At 39.3% G+C, this 23,874-nt stretch overlaps 2 protein-coding genes across 2 annotated transcripts in view; both read left to right on the top strand.

Annotated features, from left to right (window-relative positions):
• LOC120414219 (uncharacterized) overlaps positions 1–23,874 on the top strand; it is a 144,736-nt gene that overhangs the window by 36,831 nt on the left and 84,031 nt on the right. The window contains exon 3 of the mRNA XM_039575326.2: positions 15,659–16,201. Coding sequence (XP_039431260.1) covers positions 15,697–16,201 — 505 coding nt within the window. The 5' untranslated portion in view covers positions 15,659–15,696. The remainder of the gene's footprint in view (positions 1–15,658; positions 16,202–23,874) is intronic.
• Positions 2,870–4,984, top strand: LOC120414220 (myogenesis-regulating glycosidase-like). The gene is made up of 2 exons (XM_039575328.2): positions 2,870–4,681; positions 4,738–4,984. The coding sequence occupies exons 1-2, from the start codon at positions 2,947–2,949 to the stop codon at positions 4,926–4,928; spliced, it is 1,926 nt and encodes a 641-aa protein (XP_039431262.1). The 5' UTR covers positions 2,870–2,946; the 3' UTR covers positions 4,929–4,984.

Raw genomic sequence — 23,874 nt, forward strand, 5'->3', positions numbered from 1 at the left:
AGGACTACACTGAAAAAAATGATAAATGGTAATTTACTTTGCTGATTTTTAATTTCACATTTTGTCACTAAAACATGATTTGCAAAAAACGCTATTTTTATTTTTTTTTAATTTTGCCAATTTTTCAGAAATTTTCAGAACGGGCAAAAAATTGTTGTTTGAGTTATGAATTTTTGAATCAATACTGATTAAAAAAAATCGAAATATTGACCGCAACTTTATTTCAATTTTATTTTTCGATGTAAAATCAAATTTGCAATCTAAAAGTACCTTAGTGAAATTTTCATAAAGTGCACCGTTTTCAAGTTATAGCTATTTTTAGGTAACTTTTTTTTAAATTAGTTGCAGTTATTAATTTAAAAAAAATAGTGCCCAAGTTTGCCTAATTTTGAAAAAAAAATTTTTTTTGAAATGCTGAGAAAATTCTTTGCTGCTTTGTTTCTAAGATATTGCCATGCAAAGATTTTAAAACAGAAAAATGGATGTTTACTACCCAAATAACCCATAATTTTCTTATGTCGATATCTCAGCAAATAATGGTGCGATTTTCAATGTTTATAAATAAAACTTTCGTGAAATTTTCCGATCTTTTCGAAATCAATATTTTCAAAAAAATTAAGACTAACATTTCAAAAGGTCGTAATATTGAATGTTTGTCCCTGTCTCTGATTCTTGTATGGAGAAAAAAAATTAAACAGCTCGACTTTTTTGGACACACTGAATCATTGGAATCAAAAAAAATTAAACAGCTCGACTTTTTTGGACACACTGAATCATTGGAATCAATCATGCTTAATAAAAAAGAAAAGTTGCTTTAGTTTGGACTTTATGAATGTTTGGAATTAAATAAATACTAACTAGGAGCTTTCATAACTAGATATTTTCCTTAAAATAAAATGAAAATATTTTTTTCCTGAAACAAAACTTTTCTATTTAATTAATTTCAATTTTAAGAAAATATTTTAAAGCGCATTTAAATTAAATCATGAATGCTGTTTATAAATCAAAATAGCTTTAATTCTTAAAGCATATTTATTCTGGATGCAATTAATTGCACTGCAATTCCATAATTTTGAATACATATGTTTTACTAAGTTGCTTGTTTTGTTGAGAGTATTTTTTACTTTCTGTACCATTTCAATAAATTGTTATACTGTTATTATTTACCTTAAACTTTGTGATATCATACTTTTTTCACACTTTTAAGTGAATTTCTGTTTTTTTTATATATTATTAAATTGGTTTTAATGGTGTTACAGCACCTACACAAATTAAAATGTTTTCTGTTTGACCCAATGTCACCCCCTCTAAAGGGTGAGTTTGAGTTAATTTTAAAACGATTGGCATTTATGAACGGTGTGATTATACTAGCCATATTCTGGGAAAATGTTGGTAAATTCAGGAGCATTCCCCAACAATATTTATTTCGATATAATTTGAAATGTTTTATTGTGTTAAAATAACAACAGTAATATCGTTTTTTGACCAAAAGTCACCACCACTGACGGTACATCATTTGTGGATAAACATTTTTTAAATCTATACTTATTTTGTATTTTTTTTAAAGATTTTTCACCTGGGAGGAAAAAGCCACGTGGTCATATAGGGGGGGGGGGGGGGTTGGCGTGAAACCACGAAAAACCATGAGGGGGGAGGGGGGGGTCAAAAATTCTCCAAAAAAAGGCCACGTGGTTTATGCACGACCCCTAAGAGGAAATTTTTGTCTCTGATCACGAATCCGAGCTCTATTATAATCATATATCATATTACTCATCGAAAAAAAATCAAAATAGTTTGATTATATTGACTGAGACACTTTAAACTCAAATTATGAAATCGGAGCCAAGATTCTTAGGTTTAGATTCTAGATATACAAATTTAAGATTTTTTATAGAAATAAATTTGCTAAACATAGCAGAAATTCTTAGCCAAACGGTCAAATTAAAAACAAATACTTCAACCATTACTCATATCTTTGAACATTCCACGAAACGTTTCCAGATGTCATAAGTAACAAGAAACGACCCGTAAATACCCAACTAAAGCATGCAAGACCAATTATCCCATTATGCTACTACCTTCAAAGGGCTCTACGAGCCTTAAGGATTTCCACTTGTAGCCAAAGCTCATTACAGATCACAACGCTGAGCAGATCTCCCTGTGGGCAGACGTCATCTTCCAGCGGTGGCCATTTGGTTAAATGCGTTTTGATTTGAGCGCCTCTTTCACGTGGACTGGAAAAATGCCGCGGCCGCCGTTTTGTGGTCGTCATAACGACAAAGAGACCTCTGCTCTTAAATGTGGCGCTTCCAAAGACTCCGCCGGTCGTTATCGTTAAAATAATAATTATAATTAGCGGCGGGGAAATAATTATTGCGATTATTTTCCAACTCATTCACCACACTCACTCGAACTCAGTCTCAGAAGTTGTTGCTGGATCGGGGGGGGGGGGGAGAACGCAACGGTTTGAGCTCTTTTCTTCTCGCGGTTTTTTTTGGAGTCCGCTTGCCGAACCAATTGCACCCACACAACACTGTCGCTTTGTCGTTCGTGACGACTAATTGGGCGGAAAACTGGTGGAACTGGATGAATCCAGCTGTGGTAGCGGGGAGTTAACGAGAGGTTGAGATTTCTGGACAAAATCAGTGTAATCCGATTTGAAGATGTTGTTCCATCCTTAATTTAAAAGAAAAGGAAGGCGAATCGCGAACCACCCTAACAATGCTGCTGATATCTGAACTCAAATTTGCTCGAATCAAAACCTACGACAAATATTTCACCAGTTGAGCACCTTTACACAATGATAGGAAACAATCAACATTCGCCTGACTATCGGCGAACATCTCACTATAAAAGCCCCCTTGGGCGCCTTCCCAGAACGACAGTCGTGGCGACCTCCGCGAACGTAACTAAACTGCGCCAGTGAAAAGTGATACTCAGCAAACTATGAAGAATCTTCCGGTGGTGACCCTCGTGGGTCTCCTGCTGGTGGCCACGGTTAGTGCCGTGCAATACAAGCTGGAGTTCTACGAGGCGCCCGTAACGGCAACGCTCAACAGTACCAGTCGGGTGCTCACGGTGGCGAATGACGGGAAAGTGGTGCAGACGATCACGTTGGGACGGGATTTGGGGACGTCCCAGGACATGGAGGAGATTGCGAATGGGTTCAAGTTGAAAAGCATAGACGGTGAGGAGTTTGAAATTACGAAGGATGTGGACGAGAGCGGTTTCTCGTTGTTTACCGTCGCGAGGAAGTCCCGGCACCGGTCGCGGAAGGTGGTGGACTGTGTGAAGATTTCCGGGGCGAATTGGTACGGGGGACCGCAGCAAAAGTATCAGTACTGGCCGATTCAGAAGTTGCGATTCAACGAGTATTCGTATTTGAGCAAGGAAGCGGATAACTGTGCGGTGGGTGATCGGTATTGGCTGAATTCGTTGGGATCTTTTGTGTTTGTGGACAGAACTGCACCGCTGTTTGTCGATCAGAACTACGGAGAGCCGGGTTATTTGTGCTTGGAGGCGAAGAAGACGCTGCCGTATGACGTTTATGATGCGACGTATTCGTTCGAGTACAAGGTAGGAGTTGCAAATCATGCTAAGGCCGCACACCTGAAGGCTGTGGGTCACATCCTCGGGAAACCTACGGGATATCCGGCGGAAGAGATGGTCAAGTATCCCATTTGGTCAACGTGGGCGAGGTACAAGAGGGATATTGACCATGATTTGGTGCTGAAATTCGCGGATGAAATCATCAGCCATGGTTGGGTGGACACACAGTTTGAGCTGGACGACAACTGGGAAACTTGTTACGGATCGTTGACCTTCAATACGACTCAGTTCCCTGATATCCAGGCCACTATCGCAGCTATCAAAGCGAAGGGATTCCCGAGAGTGACCATCTGGATTCATCCGTTCATCAACAAGGACTGCGAACCGATCTACTCGGAGGCAAAGCGGATGGGATATCTGGTAGCGGATCATACCGGCAATACGGACACTCAGTGGTGGAACAGTCAACAAGGTCAAGCAGCGTACGTGGACTTTACGAAGCCCGAGGTAGCGCAATGGTTCAAGGACAGATTGGCGAATGTTTTGGCTGTGAGCGGGATCGACAGCTTCAAGTTTGACGCCGGTGAAGCTAGCTGGTCTCCTCCGGATGCACTTCTGAGCGGTGATCGCAAAGACAACCCAAACAATATCGTGTACGACTACCTCCGAACGGTAGCCTCAACCGGCGGAAACCTGGTTGAAGTGCGTACCGCTCACAATACCCAAGATCTGCCCGTATTCGTGCGCATGATCGACAAAGATTCCGAATGGGACTGGAACAACGGCCTACCGACGCTGATCACCACGCTGCTGCAGATGAACATGGTCGGCTATCCGCTGGTCCTGCCCGATATGGTCGGTGGAAACGGTTACAACGGAGCTCCGAGCAAGGAGATGTTCATCCGCTGGCTACAGGCGAACGTGTTCATGCCCAGCATCCAGTTCTCGTACGTTCCGTGGGACTACGACACCGAAACGGTTACGATCGCCAAGGCCATGACCACGCTGCACGAGAAGTACACTCCGCAGATCATGGCACGCTTCAAGCTGGCCGTTTCCGACGGCCTGCCGGTGAATCCGCCTCTCTGGTGGATCTCCCCTGACGACACCAATGCCCAGAAGGTCTTCGATCGTAAGTAGGCCAAACATTACATCAATATCCCCTTTCTAGCAAATACATTTTTTCAGAATTCCTCCTCGGCGATGACATCATTGCGGCGCCGGTCATTCGGGAGAACGCTCGCTCGCGGGATATCTACCTGCCGGCGGGGACGTGGATCGACGGCAACAGCAACGCGGAACATACCGGCCCCAAGTGGATCCGCAACTACAGCGTTCCGCTGAGCATGCTGCCGTACTTTGTGCGCAAAGACGCCTAGTCGGTGAGCGTTCTGAAACGTAAGACTTGAGCAAATATAAACTTGCGGGAGCTGAACGGCTTTGTTTGGTTGATAAACACTTTAGATATCACGGCCAAATAAAGGCTTAAGCGATAATAAAGAGGTAAAAACTGATGGGAAGTGCTCAATGGCTTGCGTGATTGTGATTGTACTGATTGTTGATAGTGATTCGTCATATAAGTTTCGAGATTGCCACCAAATAAGATGTCTCTGGATCATTACCTCAGAAAGTTACATCATTATGGAAAACATAAAACATTCACTCTCTGTCCGGAAATCGTTTACTTTCAAGAGGACTTCACCATCCCTCGTACCGAAACCCACGTGTCAATAACAAACGAGTACACAAGTCAAATAAAAACTGAACCAAACAAAACCCGATGTTTACAACCTGCTGCCCGTCGCCCGTTAGACACCTCCGGACAAATTGCTGTCCATCTTCCATCTCTGGTGGCCCCTGTGCGAACAAGTGCCTTTCAAAAACACCAACCTCAGGTCGGACGACCACCTCGAAGCCGGCAGTGATTACCACCTCAAAAGGTGCAACACTTTCCCTTTGGCACACACACACACGTGGTCTGTATGGGAGATGTACTTGTCGGTCTCATCAACGTCGAACCCCGCCAGAGCGCAGTCAGACGAGATGTGATCAAGTGCGTTTTATTTGAGTTAAAGTTTTTTTTTTCTCTCCTGCAGTTTTTCTGTGTACTTTACCGGTGCCGCACTGCCACTGTGAGATTGCTGAAGCGGCATCCCCAGATGAAGTAACTTGGCGTAGCTTTTGATGGTTCTTTTGCCATGTTTTGATTGCCGATTTCGTAATGTCAATATTATGACGCTTTTTGCGGAGCATTTATGGAAGCTGTACTTGGCCGTTATCTGCTTCCATTCGACTTTAGATTTCGTTTTCAAATAAAAGCAAAATGATCCTAAATTTTTCAAGTAGAGTTGAGTTCAATCGAGGTTCAACTTCTGACCACCTGGGACTTGACCTGGACCTTCAAACTAATAGGTTCACCAACAAATCAGAAAACAATCATAGTTCTGCCCAAGAAACCACTCCGTCATCGAAGCAAATTGACTTGGCAAAACTTGGAACTGCATTCCGACCCCAATCAGGTGTAACTGTTCACCTAATTTACTCACCTCATTTCAAGTTGGCAACAAACACAAAAATTGCCATCATTAATCCTAATTCACGTGCACCAAAAAAATAAAAAAAACGCCACATTCAGGTTATATCATTGACAAAACGCCCCAATCGAGGTCAGCCATCACAAACACACCTGCTGAAAACGGTAAACAGTAAACAAAAATAAACACCCCGGGGCCAACAGCCTCAACTAACAATAATGAGGTTCGTTTCACGTCCATTAGCTCGTGCATTGATTGGTGGTCTCCCCTGGACGGACAATGTCCGTCGGACATCTTTGAAAGTCAACGCCACTGGACAATTTACTGCGGCTTCTTCACCATCAATGGAAAATCAATGAACTTTAGTCATAGTCCGAATTTGGTTCATCTTTTTCGGTGGAGATAAGGCGACGAACCTGAAAAGGGTAGATTTGGTGCTGACCTAGACAAAGTGTCGAATGGCTTAGGGTTGTTTGAGCCGTTATTTTACATTCACATCACATTATAAAGCAGAAATTTCACTTCAAGGTCATAAAGGTATCTGAATCTTGAAAATTGATTCGGGGGTTCCTTGACCGAAATTATGTGATTGTGATTAAGCTTCATCCATAAAGTACGTCATGCTAAAATCAGCCAAAATTTAATTCAATTTTACCCCTGGAAATGTGTAATTTTACCACTTATCTGGTGTAATTACATCATAAAAGAGGTTATATTCAACTTTCCAAAATTACAGCTTCCAAATTTACACCCAAAGTTAAAGAACGAGGGAATAGTCCTCACGAAAAGAAACGTGAGGAAAGTGCTATTTTGCGAGAGTATAGTCCTCTCGCATGTTCATTCGTTCATTGGAACAGTTTATCCTATTGAGTGGCTTATATGGACTAATGACCGCCACTTGATTACCGAACCATGGTAGCCCATACGGCAAAGGCACGATTCAATATGCCGAAGGTCTTGGGTTCGAGTCTCGGTACCGGTACTTTTTTTATAGATGAACTTTTTTGAAGATGAACCCATGAGTAAAGTACTCTCAGTAATTTCGGGATTTATCCTCTCAGTCCGCACACAGTACCATTTTACTACCGAGTCGTGCTCTTTATCCTCTCGTATGCCGATGTCCAGTTCTGGGTGTACATTATTTTTTACTGTGTGAGCCTGGAAAAATTATGTTGCTGTGTAAAATTTTAACATACTTTAATCTTGTTTACCTTGTGTAAAACAATTTTTGCTATCTACTAGTGCGGTTTACGGATACATGAAAAAGATAAATTTTTGAGAGTATCAACTGGAATTTCTACACCCAGAACTGGGCATCGGCATGCGAGAGGATAAAGAGCACGATTCGGTAGTAAAATGGTACTGTGTGCGGACTGAGAGGATAAATTCCGAAATTACCGAGAATACTTTACTCATGATTTGTCTGATCACGCCTTCCGTCGGACAGGGAAGTAAATGTTGGCCCCGGACTAACCTAGAGGTTAGGTCGTTAGCTCAGTTCAGGTGTAGGAGTCGTCTCCCTGGGTCCTGCCTCGGTAGAGTCGCTGGTAGGCAGTTGGATTAACAACCCAAAGGTCGTCAGTTCGAATCCTGGGGTGGATGGATGCTTAGGTGTAAAAAGAGGTTTGCAATTGCCTCAACAATCAAGCCTTCGGACACCTAGTTTCGAGTAGGAATCTCGCAATCGAGAACGCCAAGGCAATGCAGTAGAGCGAATAATTTGATTTGATTTTTTTTTGATTGACTTTACTCATGGGTTCATCTTCAAAAAAAAAAGTTCATCTATAAAAAAAAGTTACTGTTACAATGAACGAATCAACACGCGAGAGGACTATACTCTAGCAAAATAGCACTTTCCTCACGTTTCTTTTCGTGAGGACTATTCCCTCGTTCTTTAACTTTGGGTGTAAGTACTTTGACCACAAGAGCTTGCCTGAAAATCTGAGCTAATTTTGTTAAGGTATGGTGTTTTTACCATTGACCTGAAGTTAGTATCGGACTTTAATAAATTAACTAGGGGAGTTATTACTTTTTGGAGAATGTTTCCTAAACCTCTATCAATTTTTCTTATTTTCAAGATTTTTAATTGGTTTTGATCCGAGGAATAACTTTGTAGAACATAGCAACCCGAACAGACTAATAATAACTAAATTCATGCCAACAAAAACAGAAAGTGTTATGGAATATTCTTGCAAAATCCATTTTTGCATAATAGTTTAATAACAGTTTATGTTATCATAGCAAAATTTGTTATTGGTCTGATATCGGTTGATTGCCAAAACAACTTGGGAATAACATTTTTTGTTATGGAAGAATACCGCCAACTGTTATTGGGATGATCGGATTAGTTGTTAAAATAACAAAAAATAATAACAAAGATTTGTTCGGAGAATAGCTAAAAATGTTATTAGTCTGACATTACAATAACAATTCAATAACAAAAAATAATAACGACGAATTACAAATCTTGTTATAAATAACATAAAATGTTATTGGCCAAGTATTATCAAATATCAAAAAATGTTATTCCCAAATTATTTCCGTCTGCTCGGGAAAGCTCTTAGAGTCGATCCCGAAATGATACAGAAGGCTCCCTGGAAGATGTTTTTTATTTATCATCAAATCGGAAGCGTGTAAACCTTTTTTTTTAATCTTCGTTGCGGTCGTTGATAAGGACCGTGTACCCAAATCCCGGTGAGAGAATTCCATTTTGAGAAAAAAATCAAGGTTTCTTTTCATTATTTGAAATTTAAATGTTTGACATTTGCAAAAACCAGCAAACGGTTTTTGTTTTCATGGCTACCTTCGTTTTGTTTAAACAATTATTTTTGACAAAAATGGTGATAATTTTTTCTGTTCTTTAGGCATTCGCTTTCATAAACTTCATTTCTTATATATCCAGAGATTTTTTTTTTTTTTCTAATCTAATCTAATCTAATCAGACCCTAGCGCAGCCAATCTTTCCAAGGGATCCTGGAGAGTGCCTTAGGTTAGATGACGCCTAGCACTCTTCTTGTCATTTATTAACATTTGTAGTGCGCCATTGCCTTGAAATGCATTGAAACATCACAAGTGTTAAAGCGACCAGGCCTACTGCGTAAAGCCGTATCGCAGAGATGACTCGTAATTGGGTTGAGTTTGAGCACTGAGTGTTCGAACAACAACACAATTCTGAATCGACGGTGGAGGAAGAAGCGTGGGGACACACCACCATACGCTCCGAGATTTTGGTTGTATTCGTTGGGAGCACCATGCTAAGAATGTTTGGTACTCCGGGACCCTCTGGGATGGGACATTGTATTTCCACGAATGCCCTGGACACTATTTGCCGTGGTTATAGCGCCACAACTCGCTCTCAGTAACAGTATTCCTAATTCCAGTCCATTCTCCAAGTCGACATGGCCTAGTGGTTAGCATTTTTGCTTACCAATCCAAAAGACGGGGGTTCGAACCCCGCAATGAGTGACTTTGATTTTTCGTTCATATTTATCATTTCTGATTTCTGTGTTCTAAACTTTCTCATTGGGAGCAGATGGGCATCGAACCCAGAACCATTCGCTTACAAAGCGAACACCGTAACCAGTCAGCCACGGCCGCTCCTAAAGCCAGCCTTCGGACGCCTAGAAATGAGCAGAAACTTGAAACTTTTGAAATTGACATCGTTTTTTTTTTTTTTTTTGATAAAAAAAGCTGCGTCTTTCAATTACGAAAATTTTGGTACCCAAACATGTCACGGTCATTGCTGAAATTTTAAAGTTATCACATTTTTTATAATTTTAGCATGTCCTACTCATGTCAACCTAATGGCCAAACAAAAAATACGGGTCTACTTATTTCTGCTAGGAACCCTTAGAAAAGTGTTTTTTTTTCGGTATAGACTCTTTTCAAATGGAATTGCTGTATGAATTCTTTATATTTTGTAACTATTGCTGTTTCAAACATTATTTTTCTGAGGTCAGGTCATCAGCTTTGTTATACCGTTAGTGGGGGTGACATTGAGTCAAAGTGCTTTTTTTACGGATGTTTCCAATTTCTCAAGTTCATTCGCATTCGCTTTCATAAACTTCATTTCTTATATATCCAGAGATTTTTTTTCGGTTAAAAAGGATCCTATGAACATAGGAAAGATCATAGTAAAAGGAACACTTCCACGTATTTCTATCGGCTCTTCTCTTGAGAAAAAAACTAGGAGCTGACGATTGGTAAACCATCCGGTTGTGCCTTTTGAAGATTTGCTGTTTCTTGGTGAGAGCTTTCCATAGTTATTTACTAGATGATTATATTCCCCTATATTGTTATACTATAAATTAAATAACCTTTCTTCCCCTCACCTTCTTTCCCATTCCCCAATTCCCATTTACCCAGTTCCACTTCCTCCCTAAAAATATAATTATCTGCCAAATTTACACTAACACACCACACCTAACTGATTCGGAGCGTTTGGTACGGTATGTCCACGCATCCTTCCTCCCCTGTAGATTCTGTGAAATGTGATCCGTTCTCAGAATCCTCTCTGCGGTAAACACAACGCAGTAGGGCTGGCCGCTTTAATTTTTGTAATACATTTTCGGGTGTTCTCGGATGTACTGCAATTATTAATATTGACAAGAAAAGTGCTTGGGGCGTAATCTAATCACAACACTTTCCAGCATGCTTTCATCGGACTGGCTGCGTTTGTGTTAGATAAGATTAAATTAGATTAGAAATCGGAAGCGTGTAAACCTGTTGACCCTCACAGAACCCTGTAAAGCGATTTCAATCCTGAGATATTCAATAATCAACGAAAAAACGCCGTGCATTGATGTCACTTTTCATATGAAAGAGATTTCAATCTTATCGTGCTATCTTGACACACCCTGAAAATTGCTGCAATTGCGACAACATGCCAAAGGGATTTCAGGCCTGAACGCGTTTGACACACGTACAAGGCCGACTACCGTAAAAATTCGTAATTATAAAGGTCAAACATTAAATCGCGTTTTTCTCGGAATGTCAATAAGCGACGTGCGACAAGATTGCACGACAACGTCGGCTTGAAGCATTGGACGATTTTTTTTGTTTTCAACATTTTGCTCTCGTTTCATTTTAAAGTTTAAAATAAAACTTAAATTATAAACTAAGCCAGCCGTTACATGGCCATACTGCAACCCAACACCTCTGAAACCAGAATGTTTCTCTCCCTCGCGTTCATAATTTATCGATTCAACACTTCATTAGATACGATCGGTCACGGATTTGCTGGCTGGCTGCAACCAAAGCTCTGCTCTGCAGGCAGTCCCGGATCAAATTCCACTGCCTACAAGCTTGCCCGGAGTGTACTCTCTGCTCCCGCAGTAATCCAGCACCGGGATGAGTCAGCAGCATCCATCGACCAGCTGTTGACCGCGTCTTCCAAGTTGGGAGAGCAAAGAACGAAAAATGAAACCATCTTTCTAGCGACGACGACGACCTCGAACATCCGTATCTTAATCGGAGTGACGCTGCCCAGCGAAGCCCTTCTTCAAGGGTCCCTTGACTGATGGTTCTGGACACACAGTCGGTCGTGTGGCCTAACTGTAAACCTAGCAGACATTCCGATCAGCAGCGAGGTCTGATTGTCCATGCTGCTTCTGCTACACTAATCGTCTTGAACTCTGTCGGGGCACGATTCAGATTTTACACCTTTGGGATTTTGAATGCATTGTAGCACTTTGCTGGAGAGGGATTTGTAGAACCGGGAAATAAATCTAATCTCGGCGAGGTATGGTGCTGGAATCCGTTAAGAACAATTCCACGGTGTGGAACACGAGTGTTCTCTGGTTAAGCTGGATCGAAATCATTGCTAACATTTTCTTTTTCCTATGAAGGCACTTATTTACAGTTTTGCAGAATCTTAAGACAGAACGTACCTTGGCTTCGAAATTGTTTGGATTCACACAAATTCAAAGCCATTCCACACCGCTGATCATTTAAATCACCTCGATCAAAGAATTGCCATGTAACTTCGTATCCAACCCCATCATCATCACGGTCAGATCTTTATCTCGCCAACATTGGCCTCGTCGTCCACGGTTCGCTTAAAGTTCCGTAATCGATGAAAAATGGCCCCTCGCAACCGCACCAACATCCAAAAACCAAAATAAACATTCAAATTCGACACGCCGGCTCAGGTCTGTTGCTCTTTTTATTTGCTGCCCCATTGACATAGTGAAAAAAAAGCTCCACCACGCGGGCAAATTAAAATTGTGCCATAATTTCAAGGAAATTAATCAAAATCCGCATCACGCCTGTTAATTAATTATGTTGTTTTAATTTACTCCACTTCCCGGTCGGCGTGTACGCAGTGTGGAATGATACTCGCGAACATTTTTTTTTTTTTGCTCACTTGTCCATCATAGTAGGGTGCATTGGGGTGAAGTAAGCCCTAAGTTGACGCCAATTGTAATCTGTCATAAGGAATGCTGTTTTGCCTACTCTGCTATGCATGGCCAGGCCTACAGCTTCAAAATTCAGCGCAAAGACTAATCTTTCGCAGCAACCACAACCTCCCCCAGCATTGACTTACAGAGTGGTGTTGGGGCCTTATGGCTCCACTACGGTCCACTACTCTATGCGTCGATGAGCAGCTTCATCGCTGTGGGGGAAATTACCGACCATAGAAAAACTGGACAACATGAGCTCGGTAAAAAAAATGCGTGGGTATGCGCCTTTTTTTCGAACCACTTCACCATTTTGGTTTGTTTTCATGAGCTTTCCGAAACGATTATAATTTTTATTTTTATCGCCATTCGTCGTCGTCGTCCGGGGTTGCTGTCAGTCAGCGAGTCAGTCAGTCAGTAAGTCAAAAAAGTAGAGAGCAAAAAAAAAGGTTGACGATTGGCTTGCTGGTTGGATAACTTCAATAACTACAGCTTAACCCCCTCCGCGGATGAGGGTGGTGGCACAGAGTAGAGATTACTCTGTGGTGGTGGGTTGTAATGCTACCAGAGCAGGGGTGTGAATGGATTTGGGGTATTAGTGAGGCTTGCTGTAAAAAATGTTGAGCAGGTCACGGGTGCCAATTATGTGAACTGTTGCTGGTGCTGGTACCCTACAGTGTTGGGGAAAAGTTGAGCGGTGTTTGATTGTGATCTGGATTTGGTGTTTGAAGAAGTTATTTTTAAGACTGTTTTATTTTTCAAATCAATCCAACTATCTTCTATCACGAAGTATTTTTCCTAGAACTTTAAGAAAACATATCGGCCAATCCACACCATTAAAAAGGGATCTTCCCGGCATTTTCGGGGTGAATCAAAACATTTCATTGCATTTCTTGTGCAGTTTTAGTATTTTTAAGGTTTTTTTTAAGGATTTCAGAAAATTGCAAAAAAAAAGGATTGGAATCAAGTTCATCTTTGTCAAATTGATAATATGCCATGAAAAACTCAAATAAAAAGTTATCGTTACATACACTTTTTCATCAAACAAGTTAGTTTTTTAGGTCGCTGCTATTTCCCGTTTTTAAAGTGCTTTTCGAGTCTTCTATAACTCAGAAGGGATTTTTTTTATTTTGGACAAAACTATCAATTTCTAAAAAACGTGTTTTTATAACTTTTTATTAGGGCTAATTTAAAGTTATTAAAGTTTTTACCCTTCAATCGATTGAAGAGTTTTTTTTTTAAAGTTCAACCAATTTTGTATAAGAATGACCAGTTGGACGTTTGTTGTGGATCATGCTCTGCTTGAACGTGCCGTTCATCATATCGTCGCCATCGTGCTAACTTGTCGTACGTGCATTTTGGGCCAAATTGAGTTAAGAACGCCATTTTGTGCAGCTCACAATGCCTCACCTGTTGACCTTCACAGATCCCCAAAATTCGATTTCAATCCTGAGATATTCAACAAAAACCTAAAAAACTCCGTGCATTTTTGTCACTTTACATATGAAAGTAGTTTCAATCTTGTCGTGCTATCTTGTCACTCCATGAAAATTGATGTAAGTGCGACAAAAGGCCAAAGGGATTTCAGGCCAGGAAAGTCAGGATGCGTTTGTCGCACGTACAAGCTAGACTACCGTAAACATTTGTAATTATAACTCGGGACTCCAGCAACCAACTTCAACCAAACTTTGGGACAATGTACAGAATGGTGAGCCAAACAAAACGTGTTTGTTATTGTTGTTACGTAATGTACTCTCGTTTTTGAATATTCAAGGTCAAACATTAAAACGCGTTTTTCTCGGAACGTCAAAATGGCGGGTGCGACAAGATAGCACGACGACGTCGATATGGACATAGTTTTTTATTTAAAAAAAAGAATCATCACATCCTAGCAATGCACGTTTTACAAAACACGTCAAAAGGGTCAAAATTTTCGAAAAAAACTATTTCCAGAACTTCGAATATTCACATGCCAAAACGTAGAAAATTAGTCTTCTATGTAAATTGGTCTTGTTATCAATTCATTCAAGATACCGTCAGTGGGGGTGACTATGGGTCAAAAAACTATACACCTCTCGAAATTTTAGGCAGATTGGTGAGGTCGATGCGAGATGGGTATGCTTTGCTCGTGGACTCGCTCTTAATAACAAAAACAATTTAAATAACATCGAAAATCTTTCAACGTAGATTTGTTCTGAGATAGTTTACTAACATTTTTCCAAAATATGGTGGATTTTGATGAACACTACCTTAAATGCCAATAGTTTGAAAATTGACCCAATCTCACCCCTTAGAGGGGGTGACATTGGGTCAAATGGAAATAAAATGATGCTCAAATACAACGATATGGTAACAACAAGTCATCTAACAGCGTTTCTAGTTCGAGGGAATCGTATTGACACGCTACAATGTTTGAAGTGGAGATTTTCAAACATTTGGGTAGTTTTCGAGCAATTCTAACAAAAATATTAGAAAAATGATTTTTCGAGAGCTCATTTTTGGCCAAAAACGTACCCCAACTTTAGACATCTGCCAAAATAACAGGATTTATTCTAGGAACGAGATTTTTTCAGCGAAGTCATCTTAAGATGTCCCCTACACAACCCCTTTAACAGAATTCAGTTTCATTGAGAATAACCTAAAAAATGGTAAAATCCGTAAAAAATCACTTTGACCCAATCTCACCCCCAGACCCAATGTCACCCCCACTGACGGTATGTCATAATTTAGGCAAGCCACAGACGTTTTAAGTTTGAAAAGAAACTAGATACTCTCTGCAAAAACTATTAGTTTCGTAACAAATTGATTATATTTTTTTTTTTTTTTTTTGAGAATATAAAATCGATTTTATGCGGTTGACTATTTCTTTATACTTTAGCCATAAAAACCAATTTTATAGCTTGAATAGACACTTTTTTATCTTCAGCTATAATAAAATCACTAAATGAAAGCTGGTTTTTCATCATGGCAAATTTTCACTTTCCTGCTTCCAGTCAAGAAGATGGAGACAAAGCAATTATCTACCTTTATTATATTACCTCTTTTGACGTGTTGCTAATCGAGCTGTTTATTCCAGTGTTCAATAGTCAGCCAATCAGACCTCTTGATTTCTATCTCTACAACAAATTCAACACCTTTCTTACGCAAATTTTCCTTCCGTCTTAATGAATATTTCAGATGACGTGAACCACGGCGCAACCCAACTCAACGCAAGGATGCGTTTGTTCAAAGCCAAAAAGCTCCCAGATATCGCCAGCGCAACTTCGGAACCTGCCAGCACTTCAGAACCCACAGCAGCAGCTTCCAGTGGCAACCTCCTGACCCGTAATGACATTATCATTGCGAGCAGCGCCCAATCAGCCACGGCTGGACCACCCTCGCCGGCAGTGACAGTGCCAACCGACAACTCATCAACGTCAACGCCACCGCCACCGCCACGGGTGACAATCTCATCGACAACTGGCAACACTGCCGGTGGTGACAGCGGGATGGCCAGCGCCACAACGCCACATGCGAATGATAAAATTTGCACAATTAATAACAAAACCGAGAATATTAGATTATCGTCGGAGATGGCACGCAATCAGGGGCTGGTGGGGCCGAGCTTCAACGGGCTGTCGGGCCAGCCGCATCCGATGCATCATCATCAACCGAAGCAGCAGCCCGGGAACATCAACGGCACGGCAGCACTGGGACCGCTAATTGGCAGGAACGGCATCGGTGAGTCACGAGGGACTGAGCGGATGAAGGTGGGGTAGATAATTTGTATTTGAGGGTTACGGGCTGTGAGGCTGATTTTTCGTTAGTTTGTGTTGACATGAAAGTTGGGCTGAAAATTTGATAAAAATTAGTTAGGTTGCAATTGGTGGCCAGCCAGAGTGACCGCGGTTTGCGAATTTCGTTGGCATTGGTTTGGTGATTATGGCTGACGAGGGGGGTTCGGAAACCTGAGAACAAAAAAACAAAAATACTGAATCTGAATACATTAAAAAATGACAGCTAAATAGTTGAACAACAGTACAACTCAAAACAAAACAAGATAAACTGTGCATTCACAGAAAAAAATCAATTCTCGTAATCGTGAATTAAGTTCACAAATGTGAGAACCACGAAGAAATTTGTTCATGAGTATGGTGCATTTGCACCATAAACGTGAATATATTACTTCGTGGTTCTCGCATTCGTGAATTTAATTCACGATTTCGAGAATTGGTTTTTTTTTCAGTGTTGAAATTTAAAAAAAGAAACTTTTGAAATCTACAGCTGATAGAGTAAAACATACAAATCAAAACGTATGCACAGAAAAAAATGAATTTTGGAATGTTGAAAATTTGGTAGGTTGAATATTACCTCTTTTAGTAACATTACATAAAAAAATTGTAAAAATGTGAACCTGATGAATATTCATCAAAAACTGATGAAAATTCATCATTTCCTGGAGTAAAATTAATATTTTTTTTGCCACAAAATCTGTCACCATTTCCTGAAGAATATTACCATCATTTTTTTCTGTGTGAATAAGGTGCTAAACAGCTAAAGAATTAATCCATCAAGCAAATAAACAGTAGGAAACTGAAAAACGCATCATAATCAAATCTGGGAAAAATGAAACCAAAAACATAAATTACTGCATAACAAGAAAAAACGAAGAATGTAACAAGGGTTTTGCCAGCAAGTCGTCGCCATCGTGCTAACTTGTCGTACGTGCATTTTGGGCCAAATTGAGTTAAGAACGCCATTTTGTGCAGCTCACAATGCCTCACCTTCTGACCTTCACAGATCCCCAAAATCCGTTTTTAATCCTGAGATATTCAACAAAAACCGAAAAAACTCCGTGCATTTTTGTCACTTTACATATGAAAGAAGTTTCAATCTTGTCGTGCTATCTTGTCACTCCATGAAAATTGATGTAAGTGCGACAAAAGGCCAAAGGGAATCTGCTCCCAACGAGAAAGTATAGGAAATATTAATCTTGAAACTATGAACATGAACGAAAAATCAAAGTCGCCCGAGTCGGGGTTCGATCCCCCGTCCTTTGGATTGGTAAGCAAAAATGCTAACCACTAGGCCATCACGGCTTGGTGAGCGACGTCTGGAAATAGGAATACTGTTACTATCAAACTATATACGCGCTGGGTCCTTGTCCATTTGACAAGGGTTCGGAAGTTCTAAATAACGTTTGAACCCGATTGGTGCAAACGTTCTTCAGGGCGGGGCTTGTCGATAAAAGCTGAGGGACCTCGCGCTCGGCTAGCCAGCGTAGAAATGGGTCACCGAAGCTCGGCAGAGCTAACACCTTCCAAATGCCTATGCGAGTTATTTGCATGTATAGAATGTAGATCTAAAAATACATGGAAACAACTCAATTTGTAAGAAGCGACCGCGTGGTCCCGTTTGGTTGGTTGCACACAAAAAAAAAAAAAAAAAGTGCGACAAAAGGCCAAAGGGATTTCAGGCCAGGAAAGTCAGGATGCGTTTGTCGCACGTACAAGCTAGACTACCGTAAACATTTGTAATTATAACTCGGGACTCCAGCAACCAACTTCAACCAAACTTTGGGACAATGCACAGAATGGTCAGCCAAACAAAACGTGTTTGTTATTGTTTACATTGCGTGCTCTCGTTTTTGAATATTCAAGGTCAAACATTAAAACGCGTTTTTCTCGGAACGTCAAAATGGCGGGTGCGACATGATAGCACGACGACGTCGAAGTGGTGCATGTCTCAGATTGCCCGAGCATGGGTAAATAACAAGGGAAATGCGTAATAATACCATTCTCTGGTATCAATACCCAATTTTGGTATATCTGGACCCTTTAAAATTTGTCTTAAGGATTATGCAAGAGCAAAATGTGGTATCATACCAATTTAAGGTATTGTTTTGATATTGCAAAATTGCAGAATTTGTAAATGGTCGAACACCACATTTTGGTATTCTTTTGGTATTACAGTATTTTATCAAATTCCTCTGAAACTATGGGAAAATTTTGACCTATTTTGACAAAATAATTATTTTTGCGCTAAAATCTCAAAGCGAATGCCTTCGTTGAAAATCGGAAATTTCAAACTTGATTTTAAACATTTTTGATATACCCCCTAAAGAAATGACTTGAAATTGTGGAAAATTTCCTAAGTCAGGATGGCACATTATGGTATTATTTTGGTATTAAAGTGTTTTATCAAATTCACCTGAAAGTATGGGAAAATTTTGACCAATTTTGACAAAATAATTAATTTTGCGCTAAAATGATGTCTCATAGCGAATGCTTTCATTGAAAACCGGAAATTTCAAACTGGATTTTAAACATTTTTGATATACCCCCTGAAGAAATTACTTTAATTACTAAATTTTCAAAGTCAGGATGCCACATTTTGGTATTATCTTGGTATTGATAGGATTATTATTTTGGTATTGAAAGGATTATTATTTTGGTATTGAAAGGTTTAATCAAACTCCTCTGAAACTACGGAATTTTTTTTTATAAATTTTGACGAGATAATTAATTTTTATTTGACTTGAAACTCAAAAATGTTAATGCTGATTTTCATGTTTATTTTATATACCTTCTAAGATTTTTTTTTAAAACGTAGAAAGATCTCTATGTTGGGATAACCAAATACTTTGAAAAACGAGTTAATCAACAGATTATTGAATTTTGGTGAATTTCAATCCTTATTTTTCAATCTTGTTATTTTTCAGAATCTTCAAGAACTTCAAGCACAGGCCGTTCATCAATGACAAATGAATTCGATGTGGTGAAGAATATCACTAAGAACAACATGGAATCATCAGGTGAGTAGATTTGGCTGTTGCATATGGATCATTTCCGTTTTGCCTTCCTCACTGAGGTAAGGCTATAATCCTGCTCTAAAAATGAACTTTTTATTAAAAGCTCGAAGACCCACCTTCATGTATACAAATCGACTCAGAATCGAAAACTGAACAAATGTCTGTGTGTGTGTGTGTATGTGTGTGTGTGTGTATGTGTGTGTGTGTGTATGTGTGTGTGTGTGTAAAATCTTGCCAAGTTTTCTCAGCACTGGCTGAACCGATTTTGATCGAACCAGTTGCAATCGACTTGGTTTAGGGTCCCATACATCGCTATTGAATTGTTTGAAGTTTCGATAAGTAGTTCAAAAGTTATGTATAAAAATGTGTTTTCACATATATCCGGATCTCAATTATATGCATGTAAACGATGTCCGGATCCATCATCCAACCCATCGTTGGTTAGGTAATCAAAAGACCTTTCCAACGAGTCCACAACATTGAAGATCTGGCAACCCTGTCTCGAGTTATGACCACTTAAGTGATATTTATGTACTTTTTTGAAGCCGGATCTCACTTAAATGTATGTAAACGATGTCCGGAACCATCATCCGACCCCTCGTTGGATAGGTAATCAAAAGACCTTTCCAACGAGTCTAAAACATCGAGGATCTGGCAACCCTGTCTCGAGTTATGACCACCTAAGTGATATTTATGTACTTTTTTGAAGCCGGATCTCACTTAACTGCATGTAAACGATGTCTGAATCCATCATCCGACCCATTATTGGTTAGGTAATCAAGAGACCTTTCCAACGAGTCCACATAATTGAAGATCTGGCAACCCTGTCTCGAGTTATTACCACTTAAGTGATATTTATGTACTTTTTTGAAGCCGGATCTCACTTAAATGTATGTAAACGATGTCCGGAACCATTATCCGACACATTGTTGGTTAGGTAATCAAGAGACCTTTCCAACGCGTCCACAACATTGAAGATCTGGCAACCCTGTCTCGAGTTATAACCACTTAAGTGATATTTATGTACTTTTTTGAAGCCGGATCTCACTTTAATGCATGTAAACGATGTCCGGATCAATGATCCGACCCATCATTTGTTAAGTAATCAAGAGACCTTTCCAACGAGTCCACATAATTGAAGATCTGGCAACCCTGCCACGATTTATGACCACTTAAGTGATATTTATGTACTTTTTTAAAGCCGGATCTCACTTAAATGTATGTAAACGATGTTCGGATCCATCATCCGACCCATCGTTGGTTAGGTAATCTAGAGACCTTTCCAACGAGTCTACATAATTGAAGATCTGGCAACCCTGTCTCGAGTTATGACCACTTAAGTGATATTTATGTACTTTTTTGAAGCCGGATCTCACTTAAATGCATGTAAACGATGTCTGAATCCATCATCCGACCCATCAATGGTTAGGTAATCAAGAAACCCTTCCAACGAGTCTACATAATTGAAGATCTGCCAAACCCTGCCTCGAGTTATGACCACTTAAGTGATATTTATGTACTTTTTTGAAGCCGGATCTCACTTAAATGCATGTAAACGATGTCCGGATCCATCATCCGACCCATCGTTGGTTAGGTTATCTAGAGACCTTTCCAACGAGTCCACATAATTGAAGATCTGGCAACCCTGTCTCGAGTTATGACAACTTAAGTTATATCTGTGTACTTATTTTTCTGGGCCTAAAAAAAATAGCTGAAATATGTGTCCAAACCACTCATATTACCCATTGTTGGTAAAAAGTGAGGAAGGCATCAACCACATAGGTGGATTAAGTTAGTTTTTTCACTTACTGCAACTGCTGCACTAAAAATGGTATGAATATACCAAATTTTGGTATTACTTATGCAAATACCAGCGACCAAAATGTGCTCTTGGTTGGCCAGTAATAGATGGTAAAAAACCATGAAATCGAACCAAAATCATGTATGTGGAAGACCACAGGAATACCAAAATCTGATTTTCCAAGGGCGCGGGAATACCTAAAAATAAAACCATGTCAATACCAAGTTTTGGTATTCAAGCAATGTTTAAAAATCCAGAAGACCTCAACTTGGTATTGAAATGATTTTATTTTACCCTTGCAATAACATTTTTTGGCATTGTTGTGCCCTTCCACATACAAGACTTTGGTATGATTTCATGGTATTTTACCATCCATTACTGGGCAACCAAGGGCACATTTTGGTCTCTGTTATTTGCCCAAGTAATACCAAAATTTGGTATTCCCGTGTTATTTACCCCTGCTCGGTTGGGTTTCAAAATTTACAAGATTCTAATTTCCTTAGTAACTCAATTGGAGCGAACTGATTTTTAAAACGCTATTGCATCTAAAATAATGACTGTTCAAATCAGTTTAAGCTTTTACTCTTAACATAACTACAATTTTGATTAAAATGCAACTATATCTTTTAATTAGTTCATTGACCGGAAATGCACCGTAGCCGGACAAGGTGTCAAACTAAATTCCCCTCCAATCATCAATTACGATCGCTCCAGCAGACGCTCGATATTCAATCAAGTCCAAGTTCATTTTCCTGCCCGCCTGGTTTGGAGGTGGCATTCGAATGTGGTTCGACTGGCTTCAACGCCCAAGTGCGTGCGTGGTGCACTTGCATCGATCCATCGCGACTTCGTATCGTGGCGTCGTATCTCGACACAACATGCGGGCCTAATTAAAGGTGAACAGTCGTCGACCGTCGAGCCGATGGAATCGCAGTGATTAATATTTCCAATAAGCCGTCGCCGTGAAAAGGGCGATCGATATAAATAATGACGTGTGCGCCGCGACAAGAAAGTGATTATGATTAAGGGTGGGCGCCTTGAAGTTTTGGGATGCAGCAAGGCGGAACCTGACCACGTGGTGTGCTATTGATTGGCATTTTTCGGGCTCCACAATCTATCGACAGGTGGCCGATACTTTTGCTTGTTCACAGAAACGGAACCGTTTTCACTTTTTTTTGTTCATTGTTAGTAAAACAACATATTTTTAGCTTTTTTTTCTCTTTCTCGACTGTCATCAAATTAACGACCGATTGCCTAACGAGCAGGGTATTTATTTAGACAAACGATGCATGCTGAAACGTGTTTTTTCACGCGTTATGATTTTGAACTCGGAGGTGGTATCGAAGGGGTTGGTGGAGGGATTTGAATGGCGAATGACAGGACGGATTTTACAATTAGTTCTACCTTTTGAATAAAAGATTTTAATCGAAATTTGGCACGTAAATCAAACAGTCCATAATGGTGAACAAACAGAAGTAATTGGAGGATTTTTTTATATTTATCAATATTTATTCAACAGTCCATTTTGTTTTGTACAAAACGATAGATTGAAATTGGAATCAGTTCATTAAACGAATCTTTTGTGAGGTATGAAGTTATGATTCAAGGCATCATTCAATTAATGGAAAAAGTCGCTGGTAGGCAGTGGGACTCACAATCCAAAGGTCGTCAGTTCAAATCCCGGGCTGGATGGAAGCTAAGGTGTAAAAAGAGGTTTGCAATTGCCTCAACAATCAAGCCTTCGGACACCTAGTTTCGAGTAGGAATCTCGTAATCGAGAGCGCCAAGCAATGCTGTAGAGCGAATAATTTGATTTGATTTTGCTAGTTTACTAAGAGACCATCCACAAACCACGTGGACACTTTATCGATATGATTTTTTATTCATCCCCTCATTTACTATCTTCAATGTTATTTACAATAAAGTTTGACTACGTTTACAACCCTATTGTTACAGGCTTGGGTCCGTAAGTTTGACAATTTTGGTAAAAGAAGACAACAACTTTCTTGGTTGCTGTGCACCCTTAAAGTTAAAAACTACGTATTTTTGATAAAAAAAACTCAAAATTATAATTTTGACTGTAGGAATATCAAACGATCGGGATTTTTTCATGCATTGTAAAAGTTATGAAACATTTGCTGTAATTTTTAAAATTTTCTCAAAACTACGTATTTTTGAAAAAATACTCGAAAATTCATTTTTTCACAGTATGGGTATTAAATGATCGTATATTTTATACATTTTGAAAATACTTTTAAAAAATCACAAAACTACGTATTTTTGAAAAAATACTCAAAGTTTTTTTTTAATATGGGTATCAAATTATTGGGATTTTTTCATACATTTCGAATACAGTATCATTTTTTTTAAATACTCAAAATGTTCACGAAACTACATATGTTCGAAAAAAAACTTAAAAATCTGTTTTTGACAATAAAAATATCAAACGATCGGGATTTTTTTTAGACATTTCGAAGTTTGTTACACATTTTTTTTTTTGAAAATACTCAAATTTTTCACAAAACTACGTATTTTTAAATGAAAATCAAAATTATAATTTTTCACAATATGTGTTTCAAATGATCGAGATTTTTTAATAAATTTCGAAAGCTTTACCATTTTTTTTAAATTACTCAAAATTTTGACAAAACTACGTTTTTTCTATAAAAATAATCTCAATATTTTAAAGTTCATAGTTTGAATAAATTCAACTAATTTGTTTCCCAAATAAAATTTTCAGTGTTTTTTTAGAAAATACGTAGTTTTTGTGATAATTTGGAATATTTTCAAAAAATGTTGTTA

Source organism: Culex pipiens, chromosome 2, assembly GCF_016801865.2.
Source record: "Culex pipiens pallens isolate TS chromosome 2, TS_CPP_V2, whole genome shotgun sequence".
NCBI lineage: Eukaryota > Metazoa > Arthropoda > Insecta > Diptera > Culicidae > Culex > Culex pipiens.

Excerpts from the sequence above, each read along its gene's own strand:
- LOC120414220 (XM_039575328.2), top strand. The coding sequence starts at position 2,947 with ATGAAGAATCTTCCGGTGGTGACCCTCGTGGGTCTCCTGCTGGTGGCC. Across the intron at positions 4,682-4,737 it reads TGCCCAGAAGGTCTTCGATC|AATTCCTCCTCGGCGATGAC; the intron begins GTAAGTAGGCCA and ends ACATTTTTTCAG.